The sequence below is a fragment of the Hyperoodon ampullatus genome (genome assembly GCF_949752795.1).
Source record: "Hyperoodon ampullatus genome assembly, chromosome: 5".
NCBI classification, from domain to species: domain Eukaryota; kingdom Metazoa; phylum Chordata; class Mammalia; order Artiodactyla; family Ziphiidae; genus Hyperoodon; species Hyperoodon ampullatus.
In genome coordinates, this window is record NC_136918.1 from 138,283,029 (window position 1) to 138,310,814 (window position 27,786).

At 42.8% G+C, this 27,786-nt stretch overlaps 2 protein-coding genes across 2 annotated transcripts in view; one reads left to right on the forward strand and one right to left on the reverse strand.

The window, feature by feature from the left end:
• Positions 1–4,562: 4,562 nt before the first annotated feature.
• On the reverse strand, positions 4,563–15,073 carry PIGP (phosphatidylinositol glycan anchor biosynthesis class P). The gene is made up of 4 exons (XM_079705092.1): positions 14,953–15,073; positions 9,157–9,229; positions 7,049–7,167; positions 4,563–4,914 (listed from the first exon to the last, which is right to left on the reverse strand). Exons 1-4 carry the CDS (start codon positions 15,032–15,034, stop codon positions 4,784–4,786), a joined length of 405 nt encoding a protein of 134 aa, XP_079561218.1. The 5' UTR covers positions 15,035–15,073; the 3' UTR covers positions 4,563–4,783.
• A 918-nt stretch (positions 15,074–15,991) lies between these two features.
• TTC3 (tetratricopeptide repeat domain 3) overlaps positions 15,992–27,786 on the forward strand; it is a gene marked incomplete at its 5' end in the record, with an annotated part of 140,575 nt that continues 128,780 nt past the window's right edge. Inside the window, one exon of the mRNA XM_079704134.1 lies at positions 15,992–16,046. Coding sequence (XP_079560260.1) covers positions 15,992–16,046 — 55 coding nt within the window. The remainder of the gene's footprint in view (positions 16,047–27,786) is intronic.

Sequence of the window (27,786 nt, forward strand, 5' to 3'; positions counted from 1 at the left end):
GTGGGATCTTCCCGGACCGGGGCACGAACCCGTGTCCCCTGCATCGGCAGGCGGACTCTCAACCACTGCGCCACCAGGGAAGCCCTACAAGACATTTTTGATTGAATCTATTTGCTTAAGGAGTGACACCTGTTCTGATGGACGCCTAGGGAGCAGCTTCTTGAGAAAATCCAGGCACTTGATTGAGATCCTTCTGGCTAAAAGAGGGCAGGTCAAGAAATGAGGAAATTATACTCCAATAAAGATGTTAAAAAAAAAAAAGAAAAAGAAATGAGGGAGCAGACTTCCCTGGTGGTGCAGTGGTTAAGAATCTGCCTGCCAATGCACGGGGCACGGGTTCGAGCCCTGGTCCTGGAAGACCCCACATGCCGCGGAGCAACTAAGCCCGTGTGCCACAGCTACTGAGCCTGCGCTCTAGAGCCCACGAGCCACAACTACTGAAGCCCGCGTGCCTAGAGCCCGTGCTCCGCAACAAGAGAAGCCACCGCAATGAGAATCCCGTGCACCGCAAGGAAGAGTAGCCCCCGCTCACCGCAACTAGAGAAAGCCCATGTGCAGCAACGAAGACCCAACGCAGCCAGAAATAAAATATAAATAAATAAATTTTAAAAAGAAGTGAACAGAAAAGAAAAAAACAACTAGAAAAAAAGAAATGAGGGAGGGCAGAATTTTGGATTTGAATTCTGTTGGCTTTTCATAGATAGTTTCATATTTGGACTTTTAATTCTCACTGAGAATCTAATTACTGGAGGGGGTCTTGTTAAAATTGGAAGTTTTCTATCATTGACATTTTTTACTTGGAGTACTTTATGCTATTAGTTGGGCTCACTGCAAAACAGTGTCTTTCAAGTGTTTTTCTTAAATTATGAGATGCAGCAGGGAAGTGCATCAGACATCATGGCCCTATAACCGAAGCAACATTTTTACAAGATACAAACCTGTCAGCTGGGGTTCCCCTGAATGCAGAGCCTGTGACAAAGGCTTGAGCCTGTGACAAAGGCTTGGGTAGGCAGTTTATTTGGAAAGTGACACTAGGGAGGAGTGGGAAGCAAGGAAGCAAAACAAAGACAAGGAGCCAATAATGAGTTCACCACTGCCACGGTAACCACAGCTCAAGCTCGTACGACCTGCCTGGAGCTCAGGAAAGGCAGCTCAGAACCAGTTCTTTGGGAGCTTAATGCCTGCCCATGGTGTCCTATGGTGTCAACTCCCCCTGCTTCCAGGGTGCACTGGCAGGTGGCACCTGTGTGGACCTGGTCAAAGCAGCATCAGTGGCTGGAATAAGAGGTGGGACAGAGAGGATGTGAAGTGACCACGAAAGGTGTTCAATCAAGATATTTACCAAGTGCAATGTGCTCTGCTATAATGTATTCTACTCTAGTACACACACACATACACTCTAGTTGAGGCCCACTAACCAGTGGTTCTCAAAGTGTAGTCTTTTCAGGGGGTCTCTGAGGTCAAAACCATCTTCATAATAATAATAAGATGCTATTTATCTTCTTCACACTCACCCTCTTGTGAGTATGCAGTGGAGTTTTCCAGAGGCTTTGTGGTATGTGGTACCAGAACAGAATGCAGATGCAGATATGAGAACCCAGCTGTCTTCCTTTAAGCCAGACGTTAAACAGATTTGCAAAAATGTTAAACAATTCTACTTCTCTCACTAAATTTGTTCTGGAAAATATAGTTATTTTTCATAAAATGTTACTTAAATATAACAAAATGTAACAGGTTTATTATTTATAAACAAATATTTTTAAAATTTCTACTTTAATTTCTAAATATAATCCACATACACAGAAACTCTTCGGGTCTCTCACTCTTTATGAGTATAAAGCGGTCCTGAGGTTTATAAAAAGGTGAGAATCACTGCACTAAATTGATCATGACCTTCAAAGGAGTTGCAGCCCCCAGTTTGGTGGGAAGAGGACAGCTCTATGAACTGCCACTTTCTCTTCCAAAGTGAATGGCCATTGCCCTGGTTGACCACAGGCTCAGTTAAGTCCAATCAATGAAGGCAGAAGTTCTGACCCTGGCTGCCTGTTGTAAGTGTCTGGGTGACACTACAAATTACCCCGGCCTGGGCCCCGCTCCAGACCAATGAATCAAAATTTCTGGGGATGGGGCATAGTACTGTTCTTTACCTCATTATTGATGTATAACTTACATTAGGAGCACAAATCTTAGTGATAATAACTATTTTTCTAAACATACGTTATTCCCAGGTAACTACCACCCAGATCAAGACGTAAGGCATTTCCAAATCACCAGCAGGTTCTCTCCTGCAGACTCCTGGTTAATAACACTATTCTAATATATATCACCAGAGGTTTAAAAACTATTGTCCTGATTTTGAACTTCATATAAATGGCATCATACAGTATATATATATATGTGTGTATATGTGTGTGTGTGTATATATATATATATATATATATATATATATATATATATATTCCTTTATGTCTGGCTTTTTATGCCCAACATTGTGAAATTCACTCACGTTGCTAGGTAGAGCAGTCATTTCATTCTTGTTTGCATGGCTGTGTCGTTTTCCATTGTATAAACAGGACACAATTTATTTACCATTCTACCCTTGATAGAGTTGGCTGGTCCCCTCAAACTGCTCTTCAGCGTGGTGACGTGCCCTTGTCCTAAATTAATACAGGAACTGGGACTCATGAGGGAACAGAAACAGCAGATTCACGTTACCCATCTCATGCTTCCTGGGCAGGGATATGGTTATTGAAATGGAAGTCCTAGTTTTCCCAACTATTTAAAATTATTAGTTTCTTTTTTTCTTTCTTTCCTTTTTTTATTTTTAAATACAGAAAATCTAGTTAAATTTGCATAAATTAAAATGTGTGGCTCCAAACCTGGGTAGAGATTTAAGTTCTCAAAAGATAGGCGGCATTGAGTGCTAGATGCATTTAGATTTGGTCCCCCTGGCCAACTGTGAGTATACTCTTGCTAAGTTATGGGTGGCTTGTTTCTTTTAAACATTTCTATCTAAGCTTCTTAATCTTACACGAGACATACCCAGATATTAATACGGCGGCGTTGCTCAAACTACTCCATGGTTAGTTACCAAATCCTCCAACCCCCTCAACTGCACTTCCCCAAATCTGTCTGAGTCAGCAGAAGGTGCCATCATCTACTCAGTTCAGTAATTCAAATAAACCTAGGAACGACTCTTGATCACAACTCCTCTCAGTAGCCTGCCTACCCTGTACAATCAGGTCCGTCTACCCAGTCAGCTGTGCCTCCAACAAATGCTGCAAAGCTACGCGCTCCTCCGCAGCTCCACAGCTACCACCCTGCTCTACGCGGCAAGCATTTTCTGCCTGGTCTAATGCAATCGCCTCCTGACCGGTCTCCCTACTTCCACACTCTTCCCTGTCCCCCCTCAATTCCCCCACCCGAACCTACCCTCCACCCACCGCCCAGTGGCTTTTATTTTTTTTTTGGCCGCACCCAGCGGCTTGTGGGATCTTAATTCCCCAACCAGGGAGGGAACCTGCAGTGAAAAAGTGCAAAGTCTTAACCACTGGACTGCCAGGGAACTCCCCCCAGTGGCTTTTAAAAAACACAGATCAGGCCGTGACACACTTTTCCTCAAAGCCTCCTAACGGCTCAGTATGTGAAGTGCCTCAAACCCATCACACTGACAGGTGAACCCAGACTTCTTACACTGGTCCTCACAGCCCTCACACCCTCCCGCAGCAAGCGCTAGGCCCCCTGCTGGCCTCCTGGCCTTAGGACACGCCTCGCTCCCTCCCTCCTTCCCACCCAAGGTCTCTGTCCTGCCTGCTCGGTACTGGAAGCGCCCTGCTGACCCTCTAATCTTTTTTTTTTACATCTTTATTGGAGTATAATTGCTTTACAATGTGTGTTAGTTTCTGCTTTATAACAAAGTGAATCAGTTATACATATACATCTGTTCCCATATCTCTTCCCTCTTGCGTCTCCCTCCCTCCCACGCTCCCTATCCCACCCTCTAGGTGGTCACAAAGCACCGAGCTGATCTCCCTGTGCTCTGCGGCTGCTTCCCACTATCTATCTACCTTACGTTTGGTAGTGTATATATGTCCATGCCTCTCTTTCGCTTTGTCACAGCTTACCCTTCCCCCTCCCCATATCCTCAAGTCCATTCTCTAGTAGGTCTGTGTCTTTATTCCTGTCTTACCCCTAGGTTCTTCATGACATATTTTTTCTTAAATTCCATATATATGTGTCACCATACAGTATTTGTCTTTCTCTTTCTGACTTACTTCACTCTGTATGACAGACTCTAGGTCCATCCACATGTGACGGCTCCTGTTTTTGCTAATCAAACCTCAACCCCAACTGCCTCCTCACAGCAGCTTTCATCGACTGTCCCATCTAAAGCAGTCGTCCCTGAGACACGAATCTGATGGCAGAGACACATATTAAATGTGCCCTTCTCCTAAACCTAAGAGTTTGAATTCTGGGCTTCTAAGAACAGTGGGAAGGACACAATTGCCCTTTGAAAATTACAACATGAATGCCTCTCTGGAGGGACACTTGCCATACGGTAATGCAGTATTTTATTTACTCTGTCCATTAGTAACTACTATTTGATAACATTTATAATATTAATAGAACTTAATCTGAGAGAAGTTCAACTTACATTTTTCTTTCCTTTTTTTTTTAACATTTCAATACTGGATATTAATCAGAAAGACAGTCAAAATTACTATGGTCGAAATTCTTCCATCAAAAATTTGTAATAAATGTTTGGTATTAGTCTATGTACAATTCAGTTTTTGGTGTAAAGTTCTTTGGCTGCAAGAAAAAACATTTGGTTTACTTCACTAATAGGAATATCTCTTAATGCTGGGATGGCCTCTTCTTGGTATTTCTTCGGCTGTTGGTTTTTGGCATAGTTATCTGTAAGAAGAGGACAAGAGGCTCTGTTTACTCAAGCAATTTCTTCGACAATCTCTGTGGTCTGTGGAGACCCACCACATAGTTTACTAGGCTAATGTTTGGATAATGACAAGTACCACGTTTAACATAATTAAAAGGCCCCTTAAATTCTCTCTTTAGAAGAAATGTCCCAATTAGAATAAAAATCAGCCAAGTACTTTTGGCAACCTCTAACTTGGGTAAGAAATTAATATTTCAGGGACTTCCCTGGTGGCGCTGTGGTAAGAATCTGCCTGTCAAAGCAGGGGACAAGGGTTTGAGCCCTGGTCCGGGAAGATCCCACGTGCTGCGGAGCAACTAAGCCCAGGCGCCACAACTACTGAGCCCACGTGCTCTACGGCCTGCGTGCCGCAACTACTGAGCCCGTGTGCGGCAACTACTGAAGCCCGCAAGCCTAGAGCCCGTGCTCTGCAACAAGAGAAGCCACTGCAATGAGAAGCCCGTGCACTGCAACAAAGAGTAGCCCCGGCTCGCCACAACTAGAGAAAGCCCACGTGCAGCAAGACTCAATGCAGCCAAAAATAAATTTAAAAAAATATATTTCATTCAACTGTACAATGATGATTCAAGCCCCATTTGTACATTTCTCATAGGAACAGAATTATATCAACACCCCAATCATTTGGTACAATCATTCATGCAAACTTAACAATTTCCCCTCTTTGTACAAATTGTCTATTTGCTGTAATTCCAGCCAAGTATGCAGGGAACACAGTAGGTTATCAGAAAAGCAATATCTAAAAGTTAAAAAATCATACCAGAACTTAAAGAATACTTTGCTTCCTAGAATCCAAGCAAGTTCAGGAATCTATTTATTATTTTTTTTAATTCTGGCTATGCCACGCGGCTTGTGGGATCTCAGTTCCCCAACCAGGAGACTGAACCCAGGCCATAGCAGTGAAAGCCGGGAATCCTAACCATCAGGCCACCAGGGAACTCCTAGGAATCGACTTTAATCTTTAGATTTGAAATAAAAGAACTTAACAACAACTACAAAAAACGTGCTGTGGCTCTCTATCCACTTAATTGCGGTCAGGTTTACACAGTGATCCTGAGGATACACACCCCCAAATTCCTCCTCCCAGACAAGGTCTGTATGGACCTCTCTGTCATCCCTTGACCAACACAGCTTGTTTCGGATAAAAGAAGTTTCTCTCAGGCAAAGTTGCCAAGGAACATATTACATACTTGTGGTTTTTATGGGAAAATATACCTGTTAACTAGTGTTAAACAGCATATTCATGACAGCTTATTTGTGCCATGTGAACATTTCTTCTGGTATAACTGTATTTATTTCTCCCAGTTCTTTTACTATGCTGATATGTGTCAATTACTGCAGCCTGTTCTTTAAAAAAAAATATTTATTTATTTATTTATTTATTTCGCTGTGCTGGGTCTTAGTTGCAGCATGTGGGATCTTTTTAGTTGTGGCATGTGGGCTCCTTTAGTGGCAGCATGCAGGCTCTTAGTTGTGGCATGCGGGATCTAGTTCCCTGACTAAGGATTGAGCCTGGGCCCCCTGCACTGGGAGCGCAGAGCCTTTTTTTTTTTTTTTTTTTTAAATGATCTAGGTTTATTTTTTATTATTATTATTTTTGGGGCTGTGTTGGGTCTTCGTTGCTGCGTGTGGGCTTTCTCTAGTTGTGGTGAGCAGGGGCTACTCTTCGTTGCAGTGCACGGGCTTCTCATTGCGGTGGCTTCTCTTGTTGTGGAGCACGGGCTCTAGGTGCACAGGCTTCAGTAGTTGCAGCATGTGGGCTCAGTAGTTGTGGCACATGGGCCCCAGAGCACGTGGGCTTCAGTAGTTGCTGCACGTGGGGTCAGTAGTTGTGGCCCTTGGGCTCTAGAGTGCAGGCTCAGTAGCTGTGGTGCACGGGCTTAGTTGCTCCATGGCATGGGGGATCTTCCCGGACCAGGGATCGAACCCGTGTCCCCTGCATTGGCAGGAGGATTCTTAACCACTGCACCACCGGGGAAGTCCCGGGAGCCCGGAGTCTTAACTACGGGACCATCAGGGAAGTCCCTGCTTTTCTTGACAAAAGTGTTAACACCCGACTCCTCCATCCCCCGGCACTTTCCTTTGATATAAGTTTACCTGTGATCGTATGAATGGAGTTGAGTGGAGAGGTACTCATCATGTTCATCCCGAATAAGAGCACGTAACCAATCACTACAGTAACGAGGAGGTACACAGGCAGTGCAACTGCCCAGTATCTGCAGAAAAGAATATTAAAGTAGGTAACAGACTTCCTAAAAAGTGGCAGTTCTCTACAGTTCATCACCAAGTTAATACACTTTTAAACTTAATTTTCGCTTTGACTGAAACAATACGTGTACCTAAAAGACAGTCCAGTAGTTCTACTGGCCTACAGTGAAGCTGCTATCCTGTACCCCTGTGTGGGCCCTGGAGTCTTACTTCCCAGCAGGGAACACTCTCAGCACCTAAGCTGTTTCTTCCGGTGTTTACCTCCACCTTCCTACACAACATACCCCTATTATTATTTCTTGATTTTTTAAACTTCAGACATTTTCTGGGAACATCCTAATATGGAGATAAAGATGTATATATAAATAATGTTTGCAACTGAGCACCGTAACGTATTATTATTATTATATGTCTTCTTGTACCATTTTTTGTTTTTCCTGGAAATTAATGACTACTTTTTGTCTGTTTGCTTGGTTTCCCATGTACCTATCAAGCCTCAATCCTCAAGTTCTCTAATAGACTCTAGTATTGCCTCTTAATACACTTAAACGCATCAAATACTCTACCTCACATGTTTTATTGGGTGCGTTATTTAATAATGTCTTCCCTACTGTTTTCTCTTTCCGGAACTTCTAAGAGATTTTTTGCTGTTACACTTTCCTCATCTTTTCTCTAGTTTCTATTTTGCTATACTCTGTCCTACTTTCTGGAGATTACTTTTGGTGTTTCTTCTAAACCTTCAATTAAAATGTTAATTTTGGCTACCATATTTATAATTTGCAAATGCAGTAATTCTCTGAACATTCCCTATTTTATAGCATCCTGTTGTTTCATAGTTATAATCTTTTTTTAATCTCTGAGGATTTTATTTTAAAGTTTTCTTCTGCTCTTTGCATTATCTCCATTTTCTTCAAGTTTCTTTTCTTTTTTTTTTTTTGCTTTTTTCTCTTGTATTTCATTTTAGAGGCTTTCTTTTAATGTCTGATAAGTTGCCCATTCATATTTAAAGATGAAGTACTGGGAAGGCAGGGAGGCGGCCGGGGAGACATAAAAAAAAAAAAATAAAGATGAACTACTAACAAGCTAATTGGAAGCTCCGTGCATATGTGGGCTGGGCCGGCCAGCTGGAGACCCACACTATGGGAGACCTGGCCATTCCACTGGAGGACCTCTAATTATCAGAAATTAGAGACCCTTTCTCTTGAGCTGGTCAACCTCTTCAGGGAGGACCCTCCTATCTTGCTGGGAGGAGGTGGGTGGTATAAGCCTGCCAACCACAAGCCTGAGAGCCTAGAGAGGAACGGTGCTTGGGAGGAATCTCACTATTCAGCAATGCAGATTTTCACTGATCCCTGTTTTCAGTAACGTTCCTAGTTAGACCTAGTGTCCCCCAGACTAGAGACTCTCATTCAGCCTTTCCAGAGCATAAAACTCCTGTCTTCTGCAGGGGAGGGTTGGTCTCCCAGCTTTAAGGGCTGAGGAGGGGGATTTGAGGGTCAAATGTTCTTTAAACACTGTTTTCAGCCCAACCCAGAAATACCATGTTAAAGAGGTACCCGTACCTCCAACGTCTGGGCCTCTCTGTGTTGTGGGCACAGAGGCTCTAGCTGGCTTCCCTGCTTTAGCAATGTGGGAAAGTGGAAATTCAGTTAGTTACCTCTCACCTATCTGCAATCCACTTCCCAAGATTTTATTGATACACCTCCACTGTCCCGTTATTTGCTCCTGTGGGTTTATAGCTTAACAATTATTTTTTTCTATGGGCTTATTTTAACAAGATTTTGGGAGGAAGTAGAGATAAAGATGTGCATTTAGCCCACCATCTTTAAGTAGAAGCGTATCAATAATCGTCTTTAAAAAGCTTTAAATTTCTATATGGCTATTTATGGATCTTAAAAGAATAAATACAAGATTTGCATAAGTCTTAAGAAAAAACCTGATCCTTCAAAACAGCACTGATATACTCTTACTTTATTTAAGAAATACATTGAACTTACTTTTGAGGCCAATAGGTTAAGCCTAAGGAGTTTAGCCAAGATTCAGGAATAAAAGCCCACACAAGATATAGCACTGCGGAAGAGGGAAAAAAAAAAAGGAAAAAAGGTCAGTAAGGCATGCATCCAATCTATCAAGGTTCAGATAAAACAACTAGAGAGAAGCTGGCACGCTGCAACGAAAGAGACCACGTGCCATAACTAAGACCCGACACAGCCAAAAATAAATGAAAAAAAAAAACCAAACCATAGAATTTACCATCTTAACCATTTTAAGTGTAATGTTCAGCAGTGTCAAGTATTATTTGTATTGCTGTGAAACAGGTTTCTAGAACTATTTCACCCTGTGAATCTGAAACTCTATACCCATTAAACAACTCCTCTTAGTTATTTTAAAAAACATGTCAACTTCCACTACTCACACTGTATTTTAAGCAATTTAAGGGCGGAAATCATGCCTTAGTAATTGTTGTAATCCTTATAGCACCTAGCAATTTGCTTTATACGTAGTAGGTGTTCAACACTTCATCCCCACAGGGTTGAAATAACTACAGACATTTAGGGGCATAAAGGTGAATTTATCTACCCTTGTTCTGATCCACAACATGCCTTATCTCCTAGAGCACGATCTTATTTCCCTCAATCCAGGTCTCTGTGGCACCCTTTACTGTTGTCCCTCTATTATAACAACAGCCAACCTCTGAGCACTCACTGTGGCTAAGCACACTTCCGAGCACTTTACATGCATTATTTCATTTAATCCTCAAAACAATCCTAGTAGGTATTAAGCCATTTTTACAGATGAGGAACTGGAGTCTTAGACATGTTACATCATCTGTCCAAGGTAAGTGGCAGAGAGAAATTTCAAGCCTGTCTCAGTGATGATGAAGGATCAACATTTTTCTCAACAAATATGTATTATGGAATTCTCTATGTCAGGAATGTGCGATACAATGGTGAACCCGAAAGAGATGGCCTCTGCCCTCTCTGAGCTTGAAATTGAGCAAGGAATAGAGAGGAATAAATGGGTATTTTCAATACACTCTGATAAGTGCTAACGAGCGAGTAACAAAAGAGGATATCGGAACACATAAGGCGGCCCTCAGCCCACAGTGGTGGTGATGTGAATGGTTAGGAAAGATTTCCTGGGGGAAGTCATTAAATTGGGGCCTAAAGGGTGAATAGGGGGTTAGCCAGATGAAAATGCTGGGCTTGCAGATGAGAGGAAGGAAGGAAATATGAGAAAACGGTGTTCCCAGCAACCACCACAGAGAGAGCGCTGGGGACCTGAAGAGAGAGCTGGTGTGGTAGACGGCAGAGGGAAAAGCTGGCAAGGAGCTGGCTTGGAGCTTGAGTTTTCAAGATTAATGAAATACAAACAGCACTTCCCTGGTGGTGCAGTGGTTAAGAATCCGCCTGCCAATGCAGGGGACACGGGTTCGAGCCCTGGTCCGGGAAGATCCCACACGCTGCGGAGCAACTAAGCCCCTGCGCCACAAGCCTGCGCTCTAGAGCCCGTGAGCCACAACTACTGGAGCCCACATGCCTAGGGCCCATGCTCGGCAACAAGAGAAGCCACCGCAGTGAGAAGACCGCGCACCGAAGAGTAGCCCCCGCTGGCCGCAACTAGAGAAAGCCCACGTGCAGCAACAAAGGCCCAATGCAGCCAAAAATAAACAAACAAACTAACAAATAAATTTATTTAAAAAAAGAAATACAAACAGTGGGGAAACAAATGCAAATTCATAAATGGAAATGATTTGCTTAGTTTAATTAAGTGAATGAGTATTTACTGCACATCTGCCATATGCCAGGCACTATGAGAAGGTCGAGGCTATAAAGATAAATGAGACATGGTCTCTATTCTCACAAAGTCGTGTGGGAGAGAGAAACGAGTCAAATATAGTGGCAGGAACTTCCCAGGCACTGTCTTACTGGACCCTCCCCAGAACCCTCCGAGGTGTGTGCTGGTAGTCCTTACTCACAGGTGAAAAAAATTGAGGCTCACGGAATGTAAATAACTTGCTCAAGGTCTCACAGCTAAACGTTACAGAGCTGGAATGAGAACCTGAGCAATGTCTTCACACTGGGCTTACAGGCAGCAGCCAGAGCACTGGAAACGACATGAAGCGGAGGCAACGTATTTGGGGGAACCCCAGGCAGCGTGGATTGGCTCGGGCATAAAGTACGAAGCTCTGAGCAGGGAGAAACCAGCCGGATAAGTGAACAGGTCCCAGATCATGGAAGACCTTCGGCGAGGAACATGGACTTTATGCTCTGAGCAAGGGGAACAACTGGATATTCTTTTGGTCACTTTACAGTTACAGCAGACGACCAAGAGAAATAACCATCCAGGCTCCAACCAGAGGTTTTCATCAGGGGAGTTCACGTCTGGATCTCAAGTGCGTCACTGTGACGGCTGCATGTGGGATGAATCTGTGGAAGAAGTGAGACCCCGGCAGGCTCAGTGGCAGCAGCGGATGAATGAGTTGGGGGAGAAGGAAAAGCACAAGTGAAGACGACTCCCAGGCTTTCGGAGTGGGATCTAGTCATTCCAACCCCGAAGAAAGAGATACTGGAGCAGTCACTCTCCACACGGCGTCGAGAGATTTTCCAAAAATACAAATCTGACCCTGTCACTTGCCAGTTCAAATCCTTCGATGCCCTTAGAATAAAATCGAAAACCCTTCCTAGGGCTTGCAAGAACTTGAACGACCTGGCTCGGCCCGCCTCTCCAATGTCCAGCCCTCACGCACTACGCTCCGGCTCTGGACAGTGTCTCATTTCTGTGCTTCAAACAACCTTGCGGACGCAGGGTCACTGCATTTACAGCGAGTGCTGTCTGCCTGGAATGATCTTCCTTTGGCTCTTCCAAGGCAGATGGTTCCTTAGCCTGCTTTGTCTTAGCTCAAATGTCACCTTAAGAGAGGTTTTCCCCAATCACTTGCTCTCCCAGCTGTGTCCCACCTACCACACCTTCATTACTCCCTGTCATTTCCCTTTATTTCCCTCAAAGCTATTACCACAATCTATACTGTGATGGACAGAATATTTGTGTTCCCCCCCCAAAATAATATTTGGAAACACTAATCCGCAATGTGATGGATTTGGAGATGGGGCCTTTGAAAGGCAGTTAGGTACAGATGAGGTCATGAGGGAGCGGTCTCCATCATGGGATGAGTGTCCTTTCTTTCTCTACTACGTGAGGATACGGCAAGGGGGTGGTTGTCTACAAACTGTAGGAGGGCCCTTACCAAGAACCCAGCCATGCTGGCATCCTGATCTCGCATTTCCCTGTCTCCAGAGCTGTGAGAAATAAATGTCGATTGGTTAAGCTACCCAGTCTACAGTACTTTGTTATAGCAGCCTGAACAGATTAAGACAATTAGCTTTTCAAGTCAGTAAATATTTCAACGTACAGAGAGACTCATGTAACCCCTGTGTACCCACCGCCTAGTTTCATTATGACTGCTGGGTACTGGCCTCTGAGCTCCTCTATCCTGTTACTTTCTGCCTCACTGTCTCAGGTTTCAACCGTACTGACCTCCATCTGTTCCTTGAAACCACTGGCCTCCTCGGGCTTTTGCACTGGCTCTTCTCTGGGAGGCTCTTTCCCTGGATTGCCACATGGCTAACTCTCACTTTTCGTGTCTGTGCTTACAACTCATCCCTCAGTGAGGCACCACCTCACTGGCAAACTCCTCCCACTTCTTACCCTCCTTTCTGGCTTAATTTCTCCCCATGGCACACATTATCATCTGACACTCTGCATGTTTAATTATTTAATTTGTCCACTGGCAATCTCCCCCCAGCAGAATGAAAACTGTGAAAGCAGGAAGGTGGGGGCTGTTTTGCTCCTCCCTTGCCTGTAACAGTGGCTGGCACGTGGTAAGTACGCAAGAAAAATGTGCAGAATTAATTTCTGGTCGTGGGTACTATTGGATTTAAGTCTTAAAGTCATTGCTTTTATTTATATACATAGTTTCTAACCCTTCAAATAACTCTATAGAACAGGGACTTACAAAAATGATGACGATAACAGCAGCAGCTAACACTGAATAAATACAGGTATCCCCACTTTCCGAAAGCTCGCTTTAAGCCATTTTGCTTTTATGAAAGACCTACGCTAGTAACTGTCTTCGGTAACCAAAGGAAATCTGGAGAGGATTTTTGCTTTTACTTAAAAAGTGTTCAGTGTTTGTTTTGCAGGGAACCATGATACAGGCGGTGCCCACCCAGAGCAGGGAGAGTGGCACATCTGGGCTCCTTCCCCAGAGCTACACTCAGCATCTCGGCATCAAACTGCTGTAGCTCTGAACTGTGTCGGTGAGCATCTTGATCTCAGCTGAGTATCTTTATCAAATTGAGTGCATTATCTCAATTTACCTTGTGCGTTGCTTAGCAAGATGTGCCCTAAGGTAATCGTTTCTTCGCTTTACGCCATTTCTGCTTACGAAAGGTTGCATAGGCATGGTCTCTACTTTTGGATTGTGGGAGAAACCCGTACTTATTGTTCCTATGCATTCTTTTAAGTGCTTTGCATAAATTACGGCAAGTAATCTTCACAAAGGACATAAGAGGCAGCACAGTGAAGTCAACCCTGCGTGCCTGGTTCAAATTCTAGCTTTTATCATTTACTGGCTGTGTGACCTTGAGCACATTACTTAAGCCCTGTGTGCCTCCGTATTCTCAACTGCAAAATGAGGACAGTAATGACAGTATCTATCTCACAGGACTGTCCTATGCTTCATAAGCATTTGATGAACATCACCACCCTTTCACAGATGAAGAATCTCAAGAACCAAAGAAGTTAACTAAACGGTCCTCCACAAAGCTAATCTGTGGAGGAGTCAGGATTTGAACTCAAGTCATAACCTCTTCACTCCACAGACTCCCCTGGCCAACAGCTTGGTTGGCTATACTGATGCAGTTAGGGTTCAGAAGCATTACCACTCCATCTTTCTGGTTTCCACAAAATTCTAAAAAGTTGTGGGCACCCACTTTTCTCCCTAATTCTCAAATCCTTTTGGGGAGAGACATGGGGCCCACTGTGTGACTCTGGGAATATCGTGTCTCAGTGAACATCAGTTTCCTTATCTGTAAAATGGGACCTTATGGGGACTGATTGAGACCCAGAATGTAAAGTGCAGCTGACTTCTATAACCTGATTGCTGTCCCTCCCACAGGCTGCACCAGGGCCACAACAGATTACTCGTTTCCAAACCCCACAATGCCTTCCCACTTCTTCCTTCTTATTGGTGAAGACAAAGTCCCTGGGAGAAAGTGCACTCTGACTCCAAGGGTTTTGTGGGGTTTTTTGGCCACGCTGCTGCATGGCTCGTAGGATCTTAGTTCCCTGACCAGGGATGGAGCTCTGGCAGTGAGAGCACAGAGTCCGAACCACTGAACCCCCAGGGAATTCCCTGACTTTCCATTTTGATTTCTTGTCTCGACACTGGCTGCCCATGGCACTTATCACACTGAGAGAGAATTGTAGATTTACTCCTCTGTCTTGTCCACAAAACCATTACCTCCTTAAAGGCAGGGACCAAGTTGCATTCACTTTGCAATCTTGCCTGGTGCTGCATTTTAAAGATCTGTTGAGATGAAATCTTTCAGGCTCATGTCTGGCATATAGAACACTCTTAACAGACAAGAGTTCCCTCCAGGTTTTCTCGAAAAGAGACCAAGGTAGAAAGGATCACAGTTCCTGTGTGCACATTCTACAAACAAATGCAATAATTTCCTGTCCTTGAACACCAGAGAAAAGCCCTGGCCATCCATCAGGAAGGTACTTACAGAAGCCAAATTGGGAGCTTAAGAAAAGGACAAAGCCATAAATCGCTCTTTCTGGCAATGGCGACGGTGAATTTTCCACCATTTTCCCTGTGTCTTTAGATAATCTGTGGGAAAGAAACACAATCAGCTGTCAGTGATTCACACCATTGGCCTATTATAACCTCATCGCTTTGCTATGGGCACAGCCCCTCCGCAGTTTTTTTCCCAGCCTAAACCACTGCCAACGGGCAACCTGCGCACAGACCTCCAACACACACCTGCTTGCACACGTGCACACAAACACCCATACCTCGCCTGTAGGCGCAAGCAGCCCCCAAACCTCACGTGCACGCGCACACATGCACACGCGCCACAGCGCGCACCTCCCGCAGTGTAAGGTAGGGGGGGAGGCAACGGGGGAGCAGGGGAGGGACTGACGCCACTCCAGCTCTGCAGGTTTCGCCTCCGTGCGAAAAGGGAAGGGCAAGCAGGGACAGGAGGCCCGCGCGGCCTCCTCAGGCCTGGGCCTCGGCGCCCGGGACCCGGACCTGCCCTCTCGTGGGGTCTGTTTCTCATTCGAGCCCGGGGACTGGGGTTGGCCCTCGACCTTAGGTCTTCCATGCGCCCACTCCGGTCCCTCCCCACAGTTCTGCCACCTCCGTGCCGAGTCCTCTGCGCAGGCGCGGACCAGGGAGCCGCAGGGGGGCGAGAGAAGGAAAACGGAGAAAGGCCGAGTCGCCAAGGCAACCCCTGCCCGGGCGCAGGCGCACCGCGACCCTCGTCCGGCAGGAACGCGCGAGCGCGGGGGCGGGAGGGATCGGTCAGCTCTCCGCCTCTGGGGGCGGGGCGGCACGACGGCGCATGTGCATTGCGGCCCACGTGACGCGTCTGCCGCCTGCGCCGCCGGCCGCTCCTGCCCGCCCGCTGGTTGACGTGGAGGGCCTGAGGCGGCGGCGGCGGCGGCCCGCGTCCGAGGCTCGCGGGCTGCGGGCCCCGGTGAGTGCACACCTGGCGCGCGGCAGGGCTCCCGGATGTGTCACCTTGTCGCGCTGTAGCCGAGATGCCCGGGGAGAGGGGCCCTCCACACCCCCTCCGTGGGTGTGTGGTGAGTGTGGGTGTGTGCGCGTCGCCCCGCGTCGTTGGCCGTGGCGCCCGCGGTGTGTGTGCGCGGTTTGGGTGCCGGTGCAGAGGGGGAGTGTGTGGCCGCTTTTGTCGGTCTCAGTGGGTGTGTTTTCTTTGTCTGGTGTCATCCCTTTTTAAGTGTGGCCCCCTCCGGGCTTCTGCTCGAGGGTGGGAGAAGCCCCTTTGTGTGCGCATCCCCCGGCCGCACGCGCACCCTCGCCCCAGTCGGTGCGCGGGTGACACCTTCGGTAGGCGGAGGGTCCGCCGGCCTGAGCGCGGGTGGGCACAGGCCCGTGTGTCCCCTCCCGGCTCCTTTGTGTCCGCTGGTTCTTCCCGGCGACGGCGTGGGCGCCCCGGCGGTGTGGGAGCCCCCGTTTGTGTCACTACCTCTCTCCGAGGGTGCGCGTCCTCCGCGCGCGTGGCCGCGCCTCCTGTAGTCGTGACCCCCGCTTGCAGCATCGTCCGCCCGGGGGTGCGTCCTCGCGTGTCCCCGCGCGCGCGCCGCGCCTGGGTCCTGTCGAGTGCGTGATCAGGTCGTCGTTCGCGAGTGTTCGTGAACGTTCTTGCACGCCCCTCCTCTGTCTTGTGTTCCCTACATCTGTGCCACCTGTTTTCGTGAGAATGGCTGCCGAGCGCGGGGAGGGGACGGGGAGGGAGAAATCAGTCTAGTGCTCCCCCGTCCCCTGCGCCCCTTCGGAGCATCCTTCCTCCCCCAGCGCTAATGGGAAGGGGGGACAGCAGCGGATCTGGCCAGCTGCGCCGTAATATTTACGATGTCAGGTGTGGCCGGTCGAGCCAGCCTGTTTTGGGGACGGAATAAGGGGGCCAAGGGCCAAAAATGGAGTCAAGGCATAGGTGAATGTTGGTTGATACCAGTGTGGCGTACTATTTTCAGAGGCGCCCTACACGCCCAAAGACCTTCGATTGCAGACTCCTTCCAAAATAATATGTACACGACACCTGGGCAAATACCTTTTAGCCGATCCTGGGCGTTCTTGATAATACTTAACGGTTCATATAGTGTTTTATGGCGTTCACGTAAATTAACTCTCTTGATTCTGCCCGGAGTCGTGGCGAGGGAAACAAGGTAGACATCTTACAGGTTTTACTCCCCCCTTGGGAGCAGTTTCCTCATAATTACAGCTCTAGTTAGGACATTTTGTATTGCAGGAAATTTGCCTTTTATCCTATTAGAGACCCATTACCCATTAGAGACCCAACTACTCCTCTTGCTCAAAGGTTCGTGCTCTGCGCTCAAGGGCTGCGTTTCGGTGTCTGTTTCTCGTTCATTTGCTCAATTTTCTTACTCTTGCCTAATTTTCCGTTTTTTTCTTTTTTTTAATTTCTGGAAGATTTCACACATAAAATACAGAGGGGTATCTAACCAATCCATGATTAAGATTTACAGATGTAATTATTTTGCCGAATTTACTTCAGATCCTCTTTTTAATTTAAAAGAACTAAAATTGCAAAATATGGAGGTGCTCTCAGTTCCTGCCTCTCCTTCCGTAGAGGTTGTCACCGTGTTTAGGTTTCTGTATATCATTCCCTTGCATATTTTATACTTTGATCACGGTGGATCCATAAACAATATATAGTGTTGTGTGTTTTAAACTTTAATGGTATTAAACAATGTGTCTTTTTGCAACTTGCTTTTTTCGATCAGCATCACATTTTCAGATTTACATATGAATAAATTGGATAATTGTGTTTGGTTCATTCATTTTAATTGCTGGTATAGAATTCCATTGTATGAATATACCATAATTTACTTATCCGTTTTCCTGTTGATGGGCTTTGTTTCTGGTTTTTGACTCTAAAAACAATCCTGCAATAAACATCTTTGTACTTGTCTGCTTTGTGCACACGTTTGGAAGTTTCTCGAGAAAATACACCTAGTAGTGGATTTGCTCTATACTAGGAAATATGCATCTTCAACGTAACTAAATATCACAGAAGCTCTCAAAGTGGTTGCACTAATTTTCACTCTCACTGGTATTGAGTGAAGACACCCATTTGTCACACCCTTGCTAACACTGTATGTTACCTGACTTTTACATTTTTGCCTTCTCTTTACTGACCAGCTTCCTTATAACTTTAGCTTGCGGCTAAATTTGCTTGCAGCCACCTTGGCTTCTGCTCTAGCCCTGTGTCAGCCTATAGGTTCATCTCTCACAGTTAACTGGCTCAGTCTTTATCTCATTTAGTTCTCATAAGATTAATTCCAGTAAACATTTATTTTGTACCTAATGTATCAGTTCCAATGGTTGATGTAATATAATTCCATGGTATGTTAGATGTACCTTTCTAATAGCAGGTGAGGTGATTTAATTAAATACTTTTTTGCATATGATGAACGGTTTTTAAAAAATCTTCTTTCCTCTAATGTAATATTTGATACTTTCAAAATATGTAACATATATGCAAATTGTGAAACAAAACAATAAAATGAACACCTATCAACCCACCACTCAATCCAGGAATCAAAATGACCGATAATGAATGTGCTCACCTCCAGAGTGACTGCTATCCTAAATTGTGTGTCATTCCTTGTTTTTTTAAAAAATAATTTTATCAGATATGTATACATCCCTCAACAATGTATTGTGTGGTTTCTATTGTTTTTGAATTTAAAAAAAGGAATACTGGATGCAGCTTTCTGGGTCTTGCTTATTTCACTCAATGTTATGTTTCTAAGAGTCACTGATATTCAGTATAGATATGTCATTAATTTTCACAGCTGTGTAATATTCTATGGCTGAATATAACACAGTGTATGCGTTTTTCTGTTGATGAACATTTTGGTTGTTTCTAGGTTTTGCTATTTTGAAGATTCTTGTACATATCTTCTGGTACATAGTTGCAAGAATTTCTCTACTTTTCACACTGGGGTATATGACCTCTGGGGAAGTAATAAAGATTTTCTGAGGAGTACTTGGGCACAGGTAATATTAATGAATCAGCTGTGATCATTAAATTCCATGTGTACCCTTTCGTAAAACTGGTAGTGCCTGAAGCCTGTGACAGAAACTTCCTCCTGGTTCTACTTTCCCACCTTCCCTCTCACAGTAGCACTTCTGCCTTAAATTAGGAATGCATAGCGCTCACCCATATGGAATCTTACCAGGGTAGTGTCCCAGTTGAAAAACTCTCCATGGAAAACAAAAGGCTAATCTAAAATACATGCAGCTATAGTGTTAGGAAAAACCTCTTTTAATCCAGACACTTCCCATCTCCTCAAGAGCTGCATTTCCAATAAAAATGTAACTTTTATGTTTAATTATCAGCATATATACTAGTTATTTTTGATCAACTCTATGCTGTAATAATTATGACATTTTAAACCAATGATATGTCAGTTTTAAAATGTCACTGTGATACTCTAGAAATTCATCCTTTGCAATTATTTAAACTTGGGGCTGAAATTTTTTAGATGTCGTTTTAAAGTGTGAAGAATATGTAATTTTTAAAGCATTGTGGTTTGTGAGTAAAAAAATGTTGGAATACCACTGTGGTAAGCTATTTGCTAGAAGTGGAATTGCTGGGTTATGGGGTATGAATGTTCAACTTTACAAAATGATACCAAATTGTTTTCTGAAGTGGTTGTACCAGCTTATACTTTGGCAAGCAGTTTTGTCAATTTATATACTTTGATTAGCAGTGTGTGAGAGTTATAGTTGATCTATATTTTCTGCAACACTTATTACTTTTAGACTTCTTAGTATTTATCAATCAGATGGATATGAAATGATGTGCATTGTGGTTTTAATTTGTATTTCTTGATTGTTAATGAGTTTGAGCATCTTTTCATTTGTCTGTGAACCATCTGTCCTTTTTGTTCAGAAAGAAATACCTCGTCATATTTTTTATCCATTTTTCTGTTGGGTTGTCTTTTAAAACAAACTGGTAACGTCGATCCTTTGTTGAGTATACACGTTGTAAATATCTTCTTCTAGTTCGTGGTCTGTCTTTTTGCACTTCATGGTGTATTTTGCTGAACAGAAGTTCTTAATTTTAATGTAATCTAATTGGAAACTTTCCCTGCCCTGGGATTACAAAGTCGTTCTCCTGTGTTTCTCTTTAGAAGTTTTTAAATGACGCCTTTCACATTTAAGTTCATAATCCATCTGGTACTGATTTTTGTATATGGTGTGAGGTAATGATCCACATTCATTTTTTTCCCCCATGTGGCTACAATTGACCTCACTCCGTGTATTGAATTGGCCCTCTGTTCACTAGTGATCTGCTGAACCACCTCTCTTACATGTTTAGTTTCTGTATGCATGGGTCTGTTTCTGGTTCGCCTTTCTGTGCCACTTGTCTGTCTCTGTGTTGATACCACACTGTCGTGATTATTAATGCTGCAGCTTTACCTGAAATCTTGATATCTGGGGGGCACTCGAGTCTTAGCTGTTCTTGTAACAGCTTGTCATGTGACATGAAAAACTCTTTGGGAATAAATTGGAATGATTGAAATCAGTTTGGGGGAGACTTGAAATCTTTAAGATTTTGAGGTATGTATTTCCATTTATTTAGGTTTTTAATTTTTTTTATATAGTTTTGTAATTTTTTTCTTACAGATCTGACACTTTTTAAATGTTGATTCCAAGGTTTCTAGTAGTTTTGTTGCTGGTACAAATGATAATTTTTAGATTCTATTTTCTGACTGTTCATTGTTAGTTAATAGAAATTCAATGGATTTTTTACATTGATCTTCAGTCATCCACTTGATAAACTCTTATTCTGGTATATTTTCTGTAATTCTTTTGGGTTTCGTATGTGGACAGTTATATCACTTGCAAATAGTGACACTTTTGGTTCTCCTTTCCAATTATTTTCCCTTAATTTTTTTTTCTTGCCTTAATTTGTTGGCACACTTTTAGATCTATGTTCAGTGGATGTGATTATGGTTATTCATTAGAAGTGATTATAGAGAGCATACATGTGATTATAGTGAGACTACATGTCTTATTCCTGATTTTAAAGAAATGTTTCCCCCTTAAACATGTTTGTTATGAGCTTCTATAGATACTCTTTATTAAGTTATGGGAATCTTTGTTTGCAGTTTTGTCACATGCTTTTCTGCATCTGTTGACAATATCTTGTGGCTTTTCTCCTTTAATCTGTTAAGTGTAATAGATTCCAATTTATACATTTAAAAATTCTTAATTCTCTTACATTTGTTCCTAAGATAAACGCAAATTGACCTTGATGGACTGTCTTTTTGTGAACTGGATGGAGTTTGCTAGTATTTTATTTAGGTTTTTGTATTTGTTTATGAATGAAATCACCTGTTGTTTTTCTTTATTGACTATCTTGTCTGATTTTGGTTTTCAGGTTACAGTGGCTTTATGCCATTTGCAGAGTAGTTCCTTTTTTTCTGTTCCCTGGGACAGTTTGGATTGGAGTGATTTGTTTCTTAAAAGTTTGGTGGCATTTATCTGTGAGATCATTTGGATCTAATTTTTTGTGTGTAGAGGACTGTAAGTTGTTGATAATTAGCAATTGAATAGTAATAGGACTTCAGGTTTTCCATTTCTTTTAGTCAGTTTTGGTAATTTTTATTTATTTATTTTTTAAAGTTTATTGGCATCAGGTTCATGATATTGTCTTAATTCTCTTTAATCTCTTTTATTTGTAGTTATGTTCCCTTTTCTCATTTTGAATATTATTTGTGTGTGACTTTTTTTTCATTAATTTTGCCAAAAGTTTGTCTATTTTATTAATCTTGCCAGAGGATGAATTTTTGGCCTAATTTGTTCTCTCTATTATATTTTTGTTTTTTAGTTCATCGATTTTTTTCTCCTTTATGCTTTCCTTCCTTTTCCTTCTTTGAGTTTATTGTTTATTATTTTTCTAACTTAAATTGCATGATTAACTTACTAATTTTCAGTCATTCCTGTTTCCTACTATAAGCATGTAAAGCTATATGCTTCCTCACAGTTCATTTTTGCTTTATGTAACATGGTTTAATTTATGGTATTTTCATTAACTTTTAAATTTACGTATTATTAAAATTCCTATTTTGATTTCTTCTCTGACTTATGTGTTTTAAAGTTTTCTTTAAAATATGCTTTAAAATTTCCAAATGTTTCTTCATTAACATTTTTCCTTTTCGTTCATTTCTTAATTGTGTTGTCAGAGAATGCATTGTATATTTTATCTTTCTAAAAACATTTGTTTGCCCTTGCTTTATGGCCTTGTACATAGGGAATTGTGATAACTATTCTGTGTGTGTACTTGTGAAGAGTATGTATTCTCTAGGTGTTATGTATGTGTTAGATCAGGCTTGTAAATTGTGTTGTTCAGACTGTCTATATGAATTTTCAGTTGTTTGACCTATCATGAGAGAGATGTAGTCTTCCACTGTTACCTTCTAACAGACTTCCTGTAGTTCTAACAGTTTTTCTTTTTATGTATTTTGAGACTATTTGATTAGATACATGCAAGCTAAACATTGTTTTCCTAGTGGGTTGAACCTTTTCTGTTACGTTGTGGTTCTCTCCATGCTTAATTTTGTTTTTTGTCTTAGGGTCTGTTTGGTCTATCCCACCTTTCTTTTGCTGGTAATTTACCTGGAATAAACTTTTTCTTCATTTTCATGTCACTTTTCTTATGTCCTTAGATTTTAGGTATCTCTTACGAAGAATATATTACTAGATTTTTTTTAATCCAGTCAGGTAATTTATGATTTTTAATTGGTACTTTTAGAAGTTAGTTCAGGTCTCTTGGTGGTCAACTCATTTTTTTAATCTAAAATTATTTTTATTTTACCCTTGTTCTTGAGGATAATTTTGATGGGTATACAGTTCTAGGTTGATGCTTTATTTTCTGTTTATATGGTAAATATATTATTCTACATGCAAAGTTGTCTGCTGCCAGTTTTATTTATGGTAATTTGAAGAAAATATTATTTTTCTTCTGGCTGCATTGGATTTTCTGTCTTTGGTTTACATCTTCACTTATAAGTCTACATGAGTATTACTTTTTTTTTTTTTTTTTTTTTGCGGTACGCGGGCCTCTCACTTTTGTGGCCCCTCCCACCGCGGAACACAGGCTCCGGACGCGCAGGCCCAGTGGCCATGGCCCACGGGCCTAGCCACTCCACGGCATGTGGGATCCTCCCGGACCGGGGCACAAACCCGTGTCCCCTGCATCGGCAGGCGAACTCTCAACCACTGCGCCACCAGGGAAGCCCGATTATTACTTTTTATTTGTCCTATTTTGGATACATGTGTTTCTTGATTCAGAATTTTGTCATCATGAGGTCTAGAAGATTCTGAGCCTTGTGTTCTTTAAATACTTTCTCTCTGATTTTATCTATTTTCTCCTTCCAGAAGTTTAACTGGATATATATGTATTAGACTGTCCAGATCACTTACTTTTCGTCTTTCATATTTTTCATTTCCTTGTATCTTTGCCAGAGCTTAAATTGCTGGGTAATTTCATCAGGCATATGTTCTTGTTCATCAGTTTTCTCTTCACCTGTGCCTGATCATCTGTTTGACCCATGTGTTTTATTTTCCTTTACTTTTAACAATTATATTTTTAGTTTCTTAAAGTATCACTTGGTTCTTTTTTAGCTATACCCAGTCATTTTTTATAATCTCATGTTGCTTGCTCATTTTTTTGAATCTATATTCTGTAGACTGGCAATCCCAATGTTTAATGTCCTCAGGGGTCTAAATTTATTGCTTGTTTTTTCTGTTGCCTTCCTTATGGTGGATTGTCACCTCCTGTGCTTAGAGATTTTCAATTATGAACTCTTGATTGATTGATCTTTCTCTGTGGGAATTTTGAGAGTCTGATTTGGGGGTACTTTCCTTCTGATAGGATTTGCATTAGCTTTGGCTGGGAGCTTTACGTGGGATCAACCTTTCAGTTTTCTGACTTTGCTTCTGGCCCATGATCCCACTATTGCTCTTGGCATTATGATTTATCATTGTTGACTGTCAGGTTTAATTTCTAGCTAGAGGTTGGTTGCTTTGGGGGGAAAGGGTGGTTTTAAATGTTGGCTATTTCTATGAGCTCAGCAAAATTTTAAAAATCTAGCATCCACTTTGTTTTGCAGTCATGGAGTGCCCCATTAGTTCATCATAATTGATGGGCTCAGAAGTCCTTTACATTAGTATTTAATTTTTGTAGTATGTTCATTTTAGTATGTGTTAGGAAAAAAATTCTGTCCTACCAAACTTAAGATTTCTTGGTGGTAACAAACTTTCTATTACAACAAGTTTACATCTAAGTTAAAAGTTGAGTTAGTCTAAATAAAAATATTAAATAGGTGACAGTACAGTTGACAAGTGGATTTGGCAAAGTTTTCTACTTTGGGGTATGCAAATTAAAAATTTGGGCAGCATTGAGATAGGGAATCAAGATGAGTAGGACACAGTGTGCCCTCTGGACATAGTGAACCTACAGAGAGAAACCTGTAATGACCTGTATGACGGTATGAAAATTGCTGTCAAAAAGATATGAGCAGGGTGCTTGGGGCTTACAGAGAAGCGGTGCAAAAATAAACTTGGTGGTAGTGAGAAGTTCAGGAAATGCTTCCTGGAATCGAGTATTAAGGACTGGTAGGCATTCTGGTTGCAGAATAAGGTTTCTTGAGAAGTGACAGGCAGCTGAGTATGACTGGCTTCTATGTTGCATGTCATGGAGTGACTAGAGAAATGCAGGAGCAGGATCACAAAAGGCCTTCTGTGCTATAGTAAGGAGTTTCGACTTTATCCTGAAGATGATGAGAAGCTGCTGAATTAGTTTAAGCAGTGAAGTGTTATGATCAGAGTTTTAGGGGATGTCGAGATTGAAGGCAAGTCACCGGTTAGGAGACTGCTTGTTTAAGTAGTTCAGAGGAGAAAAGATGGAGCTGCAACCAAGGCATTGGCAGTGGGCATGAAGAGCTGTACGTGTGCTAATTTTGGATTCCTTAGAGGAGTCGAAAGGACAGGACTTCATGGTCAGGTTGGTTAGGAATGTTGAAGGAGACTGGGGGAGTCTAGATTGACCTCCAGATTTCTGGTTTGGGTAACCAGGTGGCATGTAGAGCAATTAACTGGTAACATACAGAAAGAGGAAAGAACTTGGTTTCATTTGTTCTTGAGGAAAAAGATAAGTTTGTTTTTGAACTTACTGAATCTGAGAGGCTTGCGGGACATCTTGGTTAAGACCCAGTAGCAGTCGACAGGGAGGGTCTAGAAGTCATGAGATGCAACCCAGCCTGGAGAGATTTGAGAGTCTTCAGCATTTGGACATGTCAGCCGTGGTTTGCTACAGTGAGTATGAGGTAATTTAAAGTAGTACACAGATAAAAAAAATTTTAATAGTTAGGAATTTAACGTGTCTGAAAAACGTAAGCTGTATCTCAAACCTATAATATCATGGATATTATCACTTAGGCCAAGTGAGCCCCCAAAGAAGAGAATATTAAGTAAATAAAATACAAGGGATCTGTGGAAATGGCAAAAACTGTGGTGAAGCTATGCAAATGATGGAAGTTCAGAAAGTGCTGTTTTAAGCCATGGGTATGGTGGATAAGGTCACCCAAGGAGAGAGTAAGCGTGAGAAGAAAAGAGAGTTGACATTTGGGTGGCGGGGAACGGAGAAGAAGAGCCCCTGGAGACTGAGGAAGAGCAGCCAGAAGAATAGGAGGAGAACCAGGAGAAGATGGTCTTTGGAGTCCAGATGAAGAGTTCTGAGAAGGAGGAAGTGGTCAACAGCGTCAAGTAAGTTGTAAGCTGACAAGTGCTCTTTGGAATTAGCAATGAAGGGAGGCCATTTAGTTAGAGGCATCCAAATAGCGGATTAAAAAAACATGCATCTACTATGTTAATGATAGCTGATATTTGTAGCGTTTCCTATACACTGTGTGCTATTAAAAGCACTTTAAATGTGTTAATGGATTAATCAGATAGGTAGGATTGCTGTCCTCATTTGATTAAGGGAGGAAACTGAAGCCTACAGAGGTTAAGTAACTTGTCCAAGATCACACACTCAGGAAATAGGAGAGCCAGGATTCAAGCCCAGGCAGTCTGGTTCCAGAGTCTATGCTCTTAACCACTATGCCGCATCGCCTCTCTGGTTAAAACAAAACAGAAAATAAAAATAACACCAAGGTCGTAATTACGGTACAGTGGGCGTAGGGCATGGTATCAGTGAGATATGCCAGGCTGTGACTGACCAGCATGGTGTCACAGTGGCTCAGTCTGCCAGGTATGAGCACGTTAATTGTATTGTAACTGATGCCACGATGGTGATGTGTGGGCTGGGACCGACCGTTCTTGGCTCTTTCTGTATTCACATACGGAAAACATTTGCGAGACAGATGAGTTTAAAAGTGTATATATTTCCCAGAATAGCATATGTCCCATATTATGTGCCATACTTTGGGTGCTAAAATGTCTTTTCATTTTTTCCAGTCATTGTTTACTTTTGGAGTTAAATTCTCTAAACTCTGGAAGTATTGTTCATCCAGGACAGGTCAGGTTCCGGACATTGTAGATATCCAGGCTAGTGGAAAAGGTCGCTAACGACTTTATTGAAGCAGCTTCCCTTAAATGGTGGAAGTGGAAACCCAGTATTAGAAAAGTGAAAATAAAGGAGAATGGAGGATTTGAATGGCAGAAAAGGAAGAATTCTTGATGAGGTGGAAGAATTCTTGATGAGGTTGAAGAATGTGGTAGGAGATAGGGGAAACGTTAAGTCATAATGATTCCTGGGTGTGGTTGGAGAGGAACTAATCAGAGTTAAAGATTTAAAAACTGGTTTAGACCTGGGCAGTGGTCCAAGGTGTGGCCTTGTGAAGGAAGAGCCTAGGTGAGGTGGGCCGCGAATTTCATTTCAGTTGAGAAGGTGGTCGCACTGCAAGGCTAGAGTCCCGAAGGGTTGTCCACACGGACGTTGGTGTGGCCGGAATGATGACTGGAGGAAAGAGGCAAACACTGTGACCTAGTTGCCTGTGTTCTTAAACATGACAACAGCCAGGAGGCAGCTAGACGGCAGTGACAGCGCAACGTAGATCTAGTGAAATACAGTGTTTGAGAGGAAACTGTGGAATCAGAAGACCTAGGTTTGAATCCTGCCTAGCTTGGTGACCTTGAGCAGATTAGTTTTGCTCTGCATGTTTTCCATCTGTACAGTGACCGTGATAATAATTGGGCCTGCGAAGAATTGCTGTGAGGATCAGTGAGATGGTATGTGTAAAACGCCTGGTACAACGTAGGACAAATGGTACCGGCAGTTTGCTGGGAAGGTGGTCATTGGTCTTCACTTCTGATATTGTGAGGTTGTTGTACAGCAAATTGGGCATAAGAAGAAGGATTACTTAAAGAAACAGATGTGTTTTCCAAGGACTGATGGTGGTCTTGCTTAGGAAAAAAGAAACTTGGTTTATCATAACAGTAGTGGGATAATAGTGATGAAGTGAATGGGTATAAAAAATGGTGTTAATGGTGGTGCTGGTGATGATAGGAAAAGAAAGCCACTACTTGGGCAAGAGTTACAAGTAAGAAAATGCTGCATTTTCCAGTGATATTTAGGTTTTGTAGCTATTCACTGATAGCTATACATTTTTGTTATTGAACTTTCTTCAGGGGACCACACTTTACTCTGAAACTCTAGCCCTAATTCCCCGTCCCCCCACTGAAGTACTTGTTTTAAGAGCATGGTCGCTGATAATGTAAGGGGCGTTGCCGTGCTGCTGTGGCTGTTGTGAGAGCGTTAGGAGCAGCGATT

Coding starts and splice junctions, on each gene's coding strand:
- PIGP (XM_079705092.1), bottom strand. CDS start 15,034: ATGGTGGAAAATTCACCGTCGCCATTGCCAGAAAGAGCGATTTATGGC. Junction 9,230..14,952: donor AAGCTCCCAATTTGGCTTCT/GTAAGTACCTTC, acceptor CCTCTTCCGCAG/TGCTATATCTTGTGTGGGCT. Junction 4,915..7,048: donor CTCCATTCATACGATCACAG/GTAAACTTATAT, acceptor CTCTTCTTACAG/ATAACTATGCCAAAAACCAA.